The following is a 9426-nucleotide window of genomic DNA, read 5'->3' on the forward strand; positions in this document are numbered from 1 at the left end:
GAGGGGAGAGGCTGATGTCCCCAGGAAAGGGACTGGAGTCTGCCAGTGCCTCAGCAACTTCTCTTTGTCTATCCATCCTTGGGTCTTCCTGTGACACCGTGTTACTTGAAAAATCCTGGAAAAGAAACATTAGCCTCCCACCCCACTTCTTTGGAAAGAAGAGTGATCCAACTCCCCTCTTAAAATCCCACCCCCATGATCTCCATGAAGGCACCTGACTCCTTCTCTTATGGATTCATATCCCACCACTCCCCAAGGCCACAGTTCCAATCACTGGATCTAGGTAAACTTATCAATTTTTATTTTAAGGCAAAAATAATCAACGGACATCAAGGTTTCAAGACAACTCAACAACTGGTTTGTTTCTGTATCCTCTGTCATGATTCCAATTACAGACATGTCCTTTCAGCCAGGGTCTGTGAATTGGCACCTCAGGTTGATGGGTCAGGCTGGTGGTTGCCATCCACATCTCCATCCCTGTCAGAGGTATCTTCAGTGGAAAGGGGCATTAACTCCCCCAGGCCATGTCCATCCTGTAGGAGGGGGACACTGGAAAGAAGCAAGGCACACCTTGAGTACGGGGACGGAAGCAGAGCAGGTGGGGGCTGAGCCCCTCCCTGCTAACACGCTGCCAAGAATGGATTCCTCAAGTGGCAGGAGGGCCAAAAGACTCCAAGCCTTGAGAGGTCATTCAAGGAACAGGGTATGGTTGTGTGCTATTGGGTCCCTGTTCCTCAATCACAAAACTTGTGACTTTCCTCCTAATATTCCTAGAGTGCTAATGTCCAGGGAAGTCTGGGGAGGAGGCGAGGAGGAAGTTGAGATGGGTGTCCCTGGTGACACAAGAACCCCGCCCCCTCCACTGTATTTCCCTCCCCCTGAGGGATTCCCGCCCTCACACAGTACCCAACTCCCTCCTACCATGCACCCCAGTCTGGGGTTACAGAGCCTTGATGGGTCTTTGAGACATCCAGTAGATCATGGCATCCACCAGTAAGGTAGGCATGTAACTCATGGGGAGGTAGAGGAGCTTGGCATCCCAGCCAGACGAGTATCGAGTGCGGGGGTGGCAGGCTGTTAGGGCATGTTCCACGCAGTTTGTCACCAAGTACAGATTGTTGCAACATGTTGACTTCAACTTTTTCGCTGATTTCTTGACTGTCCAAAGGGAACAACATATCATCACGTTTTAATCTTGCTTTGGGATCAACTTGAGAGAAGTTTCTAAAAGCATCCCACCTCTCCCCACTCATCTCCAGGTTGAATCCGTGGATTTCATTGGAGTGTGTCCCGACTCCTACCACAGGAACACTCTCCACACTATGCCCCCTCTGGCTCTATTCCTGGGAATATGTGCTCCTCAGAAACTGAGGTCTCTACAAACACTAGAAATGTAAGCACCTGAAAACCAGCTGGCTAATGCCAGCTTGTCAGGAATCCATGCATGTCTTCCCTCTCTGGCTTCAGTTTCCTCCCCAAATAATGAGGGCATTAGAGGAAAGCGTGGCCCCTAGGTCTAACAAGCCTGGCTCTTCCTGAGGTCAGCAGGTGGCCACACGGGACCATGGGGATGGAGTTAAATGTCCCCACTGTGTGGGCTGAGTCAGAGCCTGGAGGCCTGACCCAGTCTGTAGGAGGAGCTGGGATGGGCTCAGGCTGCCCCACAAGGGTTTGTCTCCCTTCCCCCCAAGTCCACAGCTCACTCACCAGACGCCAGGAACTTCTCCCCATAGATCTCCTTGACCTCTGGGCTGGCCTGATCCCATGCTTCCTGAATGGCCCTAGAAATCTTCTCAGAGTTGGTTACTCCAGTGTTGAAGAAACCAGGCTCAATCACAGCCACCTTCACCCCAAAGTAGGAGAGCTCCCTCCTGCAAGGCAGACAGGCAGAGGGGCAAGGACGTCAGAAGGCTCGGGGACAAAACACAACAAACAAACCCGATATACACCTAACTTGGGACTGGGGTGCGATAAACTCAAAAGCTTGGACAGGCTCCAAGAGCAGCATCCAGGGGGAGAAAATAATGATGATGTATAGTCTCTGCATAAAGTGTGCACATGTTTTCCAGTACTGTCCACACGCGTGCTGGCTAGCTCACATCCTACCTCTTCTGCTGTGAAGCACCACTTACATGCCATCTCTTCCTATTTCCCTTCACATCCAATCTATCTCCAGACTTTGCCCATTTTACCTCCTGTACCCTGCTCCCTCGTCTGCCTTCTGTCCTCTGAGGAACATCTCTGCCTACATCTCAGATCCCTGACACCCAGAGCCAACCTCTGCCCTGTGGCCAGTGGGTTCTCCAGAGGCTGATTGGACCACGTTGCTCCCCTGAGTAAATCCCTTCCACGGGGTCCTGCTGCCAACAGCAAGAAGGTTTGCAGCCTGTCCGGGGCCCCCGTGTCTCCTTGAGCCCACCTGCCCAGCATCCCCTCTGCCTGACCAGGCCTTGTCCACTAGCCTAGAGGACCCCACAGCATTATTCACCCTGGGCTTGGGCTCAAGTCGTTCCCTCATACAGGAGGCCTTCTGACCCTACTTTGCCAGGTTTCCAAGTTCATTTCTTCAATCCTCAGCTCAGGTCATTCTCTAAGACTCTCCCCTTGTTCCACTGGCCACCACCACCACCACAGCTAGCTAAGTTAGTCACAACCATCGTGATAGATGGTCACAGCATTTGTGTCTCTCTTGTCCCTTTCTCAGCTGTCAGACATTTTAGGTCAGGGACCTTGTCTTGTTGTCCTCAGACACATTTGTTGTGCACTCACAGAAATGCCGAGAAGCATCTTGTTGAACTGAGTCAAATGCTGGACCTCCATGTCGAGGGCCCCCTGAAGCTGAATATTATAGGAATTATGGACATGAGCTCTGGAGCCAAATGATCTCAGGTCCAATTCTGCCTCAAGCATTTCCCAACCGTGGGCCCTCCTCCAGGGCAACCATAGGTGAAACCAACTGTATAGGCCTGGGGCCCATCCCAATGCCCAGAACATGGGAAGGTGCTTCCCAATGAATTCCTAGCATGAAGCAAGACAGAGGCATCTGGAAGGAAGAGCCTTTGAGGTTGTGAGTGATTGAACCCCCTGGAAAATCTCCCCCAGAAGCACAGAAGCAGGAAGACTGAAAGGATGGGCTCTGTCCCAGTCCAATACCTGAGGGAGTCGGAGAAGGCCTCGACGCCATACTTGGAGATGCAGTAGCTCCCACCCAGAAGGGACACCCGGCCCATGATGCTGGAGATGTTGACCACGCGGCCCCTCGCCTTCCTCACTAGGGGCAGCAGGCTCAGGGTCACCTCTATCAACCCCAACAAGTTCACGTCGAGTATCTTCATGAAGTCCTGCTTGGTCAGCCACTCATTGGGTGCCAAGGGAATGGAGATGCCAGCATTATTCACCAGGCCCCAGAGTCCTGGTTACAGGGTAGGGAGAGAGCAACACCGTGTGCCTGAGTGAGACACGACTGTGGTTCCAAGTCACCTTCCAATCCACTTTTTTTTTTTTTTTTTTTTACCACATCAACAACATCTACATGTATAAAGGAAAAGGGTGCGAGAGAGGAAGTGAGAATGAAGTGACTACGGGACATCAGCGTTTGCACGCACACTGAGCTATTGGACCGCAGGGATGTTCCTTCTCAACTTGCTGCTCCTCAGTGCCTGGCATACCAGGGGCAATAAGCCCATCTTCGTTAAGAGTGTGCCCAGGTGCACCCGGATGGCTCAGTCAGTTAAGCGTCTGACTCTTGATTTCAGCTGAGGTCATCATCTCACGATTTGTGAGATCGAGCCCCGCATCGGGCTCTGTGCTGACAGTGTGGAGCCTGCTTGGGGTTCTCTCTCTGTCCCTCCCCCACCGGCTCATGTTCTCATTCTCTTTCTAAAACACACACACACACACACACACACACACAAACCATTAAAAAGTATTTTTAAAAAAGAAAAAAAAAAGGATTTGACAATGAAAATGCTGATCATAGGATATATAACTATGTAACTGACTCCGGAAACTGACATTTGGAAAATCTCCTTTTATCTTTATCATCTTCTATGTTGTATACAAGGAGCATGTTTTACGTTTTTAATCACAAAAAAGACATCAATGATGTCTTCTTTCCCGAAAAGGGCAGGCAGCATAATAGAGGGGGAAGAATAGGACCCCTCACCCACATTTGACCAAAAGTCCCTTCAGCTCCCTCATAAGCCTCAGTGTCCTCATAAGTTAAGTGGGGCTGATCTTAAAGCCCTGCAGACGGCCCGGTGGGAAGGAACCAACAAGAAAATGTGTGTCTGCTGAGATCAGGAGCCTGGGTCTAGCCTGGCTCAGCCCCACGCTGCCCCATAGCAAGCCTCAGTGTCCCAACACCTCCTCAGACTATTGGCCCTAAACTCAGGCTGAGCTTATTTAACCCTGGGCTCAGACTCAGGCACTCAGGCCTTCTGCTCAGGAAACTCCAAAGCTTGAGGCTTCGAAAATCAAAACATCCTGGGAATCTTCCCAGTTAGCAGAAGAGAGGTCTCCCTTGCACAGAGAGAAGCAACAAAGAGGCACAAACAGGAATCTGGGCAGTACCTCTGTCACCCACACGCTCCTTCACCCACTCGGTGGCCGCAGAGATGCTCTCTGTCTTGGTGACGTCCAGGATCACCGTCTCCAGCCTGTCTGACGTCTGGTCTCTCAGCTGCTCTGCCCCCTTCTCCGTCAGACACGCGGCCAGCACCCTCAAGCCTCGCAGGTCCAGCTGCCTGGCCAGCAGGTTCCCGAAGCCCGAGTCACAGCCCGTGATGAAGACGTACTTGTCTCGGAGGTCGCTCACCACCTGCCTCTCCCGGTACCAGCGCAGGAGGTAGTACAGGCCCACGAGGGCCGCCAGGTACAGCCACATGGCTTTGTGGGGAACACACAGGCTGAAAAGAAACAAGAGTGTAGCCGGTGTTCAGACAGGATGACTTAGGAACACACAAGGTGTGAGTAGCGGGCCAGCCGCCAGGCTGTCTGACATGGAGTCCTCAAGTTCTTCCTGGTCACTGCCTTTAGTGAGTACTCTTGATTCCGGCCTCAACTGGCATGCTCTTCGGTACACTAATGCTGTTTCTACTAGATGCCATTGGATTTCACAAAGAATCCTTTGACATGAGGATACTTTTCTCAGTCACCTTCTCCTGGTCCTTCCACTCCTCCCATTTTCCTCTGCCCACCTACTCCCTCATACACCCCCCCCCCCCCACACACACACTGGAATCCCCTATGTCCTAAATCTCATGGTTCAGGACTGTCTTCTTACTTTGTTCCTGTTCGAGGCTGTACCTCTGGTCTCCCTGACCTACTGGAGATTCTTACGAAGAAGATATATACATTGCGAATTGAGACGCATGTGGTTTCAACACCCAGGTTTGCTACCAACCAGCTGTGTGACCTTGGCTGCCAGCTTATGCTATGAACCAGGGTTTCCTTATCTGAGCCAGATAAGAATTCAGAATTCATTTCTGAGAAGACTAAGTCATTGTCACTCTCACTGAGATCGGAGAAGGCAAAATGTTTAAGGAATAGATTCCCTCCAGATACAGTATTTCTCTGGGGCAGAAAGGTGTTCAGGAGACTAAAGGGGTGTCTGATATCGGAGGCAAAGATGGGGGTGAAGGGAATGAAGGTGGGCACACGCAGGAGAGAGACTGTTTCCAGTTGCTGGGAGCGTTGAAAGGAAGCACTTCAGCAAAGCGGGGCTCACAGCTGCTACCCTTTCAGCAGGCCCCGGGTGCCTGCCTGCATTGCCCTCTGCCCCTCCCACATCCAGAATTTCAGGCACAGACTCGGAAGGCAGAAAAGACTGGCTTGCACAGGGACCTAAAACCTCACGCAAGCAGGGAGGGCTGTAAGCCCCATAACTGCAGAAGTATCCCCCAGCAGGTGAAAAGGACAGAAAGGGGTACAGATTAAGCCTTTAGTTGAAACTGTTATGTGCAGAGAGGTGACTGTAGTCCTGAAAGCATTTCTCTCTTAAGGCGGGAAGCGGTGGCAGCCTGGCAAGGCCTGGTCCTGCAGAGCCTCACCTGTTTCTGCTTCCTGGGGGTCACTGCCAGGACCCTCCTAACAAGGGCTTCCTCAAGGGCAGTGGAGAAGAAGGCAAGGAGGAAGGAAGGAGCCCTGGAAACTCTCAGCGACCCAAAGAGACACGTATGTCCAAACCCCATTAAGGGATGAGGCCGTGTTTCTTTACTTGTAAGGAATTGGAGATTTTTTTCTCAGTAACCACAGATCCCTTCAACCATCAACTTTCAAGGGGCCACGTGGCAGAGACACCTCCCAGCCCTCAGCACCTGCTGCTTCACTCTCGTAAATCCTCAAAACAACGTGACCGCCTGTCAGCGGTGCCAGGAGCTTCGGAGTTCATTTCTCTGAAATCACAGGAAGTTCAGGGAGGATAGTAAGAGAAAGAGGCTGGGGTGCCACTCACTTACCTGGGAGCTGTGGGGCCCAGAACGAGAAACCCCGCCGGGGCGCCAGGGAGATGGAGACTCACTGCTGCGGATCCCTGCGCTGAGATCCTGCACAGGACGTCCAGACGCTGAGATCCTCACGCACGCCCCCAAGAGGGGCAACTCTGCCAGATTCCCCAGACAGCACCTGTAACCGAGCGCGCGCTGGAGCGGAGGCGCGCGCCCCCTGGTGGTGCCCTGCCGAAACTCAGCGAGACCGCCTTCCCGTGGGCGCATCCTTCCCACCCATTCCCTCTTCTCCACCGGGTGTGGATCTTCTGAAGAGGGGAGCCATAGGTGATGGAAAAGGGAGCTGGAAAGGACAGGGAGTAGGTACCAATTGTGCAACTTGTTTCCAGGCCTACAGGTAGGCGGCTTCCACTATCTGGAGTGGGAACGCCAAAATGCAGAGACACATCCGTGCCTTCACTGTGAGGATCTGACGCAGGGATGTCATCGGAGTGTGTCCCCACTCCTTCCCACAGGAACACTCTCCACACTACGCCCCCTCTGGCTCTATTCCTGGGAATATGTGCTCCGCAGAAACTGAGGTCTCTACAAACACTAGAAATGTGAGCACCTGAAAACCAGCTGGCTAATGCCAGCTTGTCAGGAATCCATGCATGTCTTCCCTCTCTGGCTTCAGATTCCTCCCCAAATAATGAGGGCATTAGAGGAAAGCGTGGCCCCTAGGTCTAACAAGCCTGGCTCTTCCTGAGGTCAGCAGGTGGCCACACGGGACCATGGGGATGGAGTTAAATGTCCCCACTGTGTGGGCTGAGTCAGAGCCTGGAGGCCTGACCCAGTCTGTAGGAGGAGCTGGGATGGGCTCAGGCTGCCCCACAAGGGTTTGTCTCCCTTCCCCCCAAGTCCACAGCTCACTCACCAGATGCCAGGAACTTCTCCCCATAGATCTCCTTGACCTCTGGGCTGGCCTGATCCCATGCTTCCTGCATGGCCCTAGAAATCTTCTCAGAGTTGGTTACTCCAGTGTTGAAGAAACCAGGCTCAATCACAGCCACCTTCACCCCAAAGTAGGAGAGCTCCCTCCTGCAAGGCAGACAGGCAGAGGGGCAAGGACGTCACAAGGCTCCGGGACAAAACACAACAAAAAAGTTTGCCAAGACATCATTTATATTGAATATGATGAATAAAATGCAGGAAACAATTTTATAGAATACCATGAGGTGTTGTTAAAGTGCTGAGAACAGGACCCGGCTCCAGCAATGCCCCCAGTCACCAAAGCAAGCATTCAGGCTGGGTCCCCTGTCTCAACTCCTCCTCCAGAAAGTGAGTCTTCCTAGTCACTCAGCATCAAGAAATCCAGAACCGGGGCGCCTGGGTGACTCAGTCGGTCGGGCGTCCAACTTTGGCTCAGGTCATGATCTCACGGTTTGTGAGTTTGAGCCCCGCGTCGGGCTCTGTGCTGACAGCTCAGAGCCTGGAGCCTGCTTCGAATTCTGTGTCTCCCTGTCTCTCTGCCCCTCCCCCACTCATGCTCTGTCTCTCAAAGAATGAATAAACATTTAAAAAATTCTTAAAAAAAAAAAAAAAAAGAAATCCAGAACCTCTGCTGAGAGAGGAGGAATTCGGGGAGGGCACATCTTCATCAGGGCACACTCTCCCCAAAACTCCAGAGCTCCAAGGTCTCAAGGTAGGGGGCAGTGGAGAAGGAAGACCCTCTTCTGATAAGCTGGGTGAGGCGAAGAAAGCTAGTATGACTTCAAGTTCTGGAAGACATCCTGGGAATCTTCCCTTGCACAGAGAGAAGCAACAAAGAGGCACAAACAGGAATCTGGGCAGTACCTCTGTCACCCACACGCTCCTTCACCCACTCGGTGGCCGCAGAGATGCTCTCTGTCTTGGTGATGTCCAGGATCACCGTCTCCAGCCTGTCTGACGTCTGGTCTCTCAGCTGCTCTGCCCCTCAAGCCTCGCAGGTCCAGCTGCCTGGCCAGCAGGTTCCCGAAGCCCGAGTCACAGCCCGTGATGAAGACGTACTTGTCTCGGAGGTCGCTCACCACCTGCCTCTCCCGGTACCAGCGCAGGAGGTAGTACAGGCCCACGAGGGCCGCCAGGTACAGCCACATGGCTTTGCAGGGAGCAGGCAGACAGGCTATGATCAGAAAAGGGTCTGGCCTCCTCAGTCAGGATGGCTGTATAGGCAGTCTGGCCTCCAGGCTCTCTGGCATGAAGTCTTTAATTTCCCTGTCTTTCCGGAACATTTTTTCCTATCCTCAACCTGTCTGCTCTTTGGGCTACTTTTGTAAGTGCTGACATATGCCCTTGAAAATCCCAAATCCTGCCCAGAAAGATAGCTTGTTGTCAGCAGGGCTCCCTCACCCTTTCCCTGCCCTCTGCTCTCTGTGTCCATGTGACTACACATGGGGTGACATGGGCCACTCTGCACTGGGTCCCAGGTTTAGAGCTGTTTCATTGTTCTGCCAGCATGCTGGGCCTTGACATTCCCAAGCTCAGGAGGGTTCTTAATGGGAAGCTACACTTTGATTCAAGACACATTTGCATTCAACATGCTCTCTGGGCCTGGGTTTCATCATCTGGCTGAGGACACAGAATTCATTCCTCAGGAATCTAAGTCACTGTCAGCCTCTCGAGGGGTTGGAAGGAGAAGGCAGAGAGTATAAGGTCCCCTCCCTTTAGTAGGGAAGGGGCAGAAAGGTGTTCAGGAGACTAAAGGGGTGTCTGATATCGGAGGCAAAGATGGGGGAGAAGGGAATGAAGGTGGGCACACGCAGGAGAGAGACTGTTCCCAGTTGCTGGGAGCGTTGAAAGGAAGCACTTCAGCAAAGCGGGGCTCACAGCTGCTACCCTTTCAGCAGGCCCCGGGTGCCTGCCTGCATTGCCCTCTGCCCCTCCCACATCCAGAATTTCAGGCACAGACTCGGAAGGCAGAAAAGACTGGCTTGCTCAGGGACCTAAAACCTCACGC

The 9426-nt window shown here is 52.7% G+C and overlaps 1 protein-coding gene across 4 annotated transcripts; it reads right to left on the bottom strand.

Moving 5' to 3' along the window:
• Positions 1–278: 278 nt before the first annotated feature.
• On the bottom strand, positions 279–8699 carry RDH16 (retinol dehydrogenase 16). Of its 4 annotated transcripts, none has more exons than XM_045463797.1 (6): positions 8410–8699; positions 4573–4728; positions 3154–3412; positions 1708–1871; positions 922–1158; positions 279–549 (listed from the first exon to the last, which is right to left on the bottom strand). In XM_045463797.1, exons 1-5 carry the CDS (start codon positions 8564–8566, stop codon positions 941–943), a joined length of 954 nt encoding a protein of 317 aa, XP_045319753.1. In that variant the 5' UTR covers positions 8567–8699; the 3' UTR covers positions 279–549; positions 922–940. The 4 variants fall into 4 exon arrangements, with proteins under 4 accessions (XP_045319753.1, XP_045319751.1, XP_045319752.1 ...); XM_045463795.1 differs by lacking the exon at positions 8410–8699 and adding an exon at positions 7363–7526 and having other exon boundaries at positions 4573–4907; XM_045463796.1 differs by lacking the exon at positions 8410–8699 and adding an exon at positions 6459–6646 and having other exon boundaries at positions 4573–4907.
• Between the last annotated feature and the right edge of the window lie 727 nt (positions 8700–9426).

The sequence above is a fragment of the Leopardus geoffroyi genome, chromosome B4 (genome assembly GCF_018350155.1).
Source record: "Leopardus geoffroyi isolate Oge1 chromosome B4, O.geoffroyi_Oge1_pat1.0, whole genome shotgun sequence".
Taxonomy (NCBI): domain Eukaryota; kingdom Metazoa; phylum Chordata; class Mammalia; order Carnivora; family Felidae; genus Leopardus; species Leopardus geoffroyi.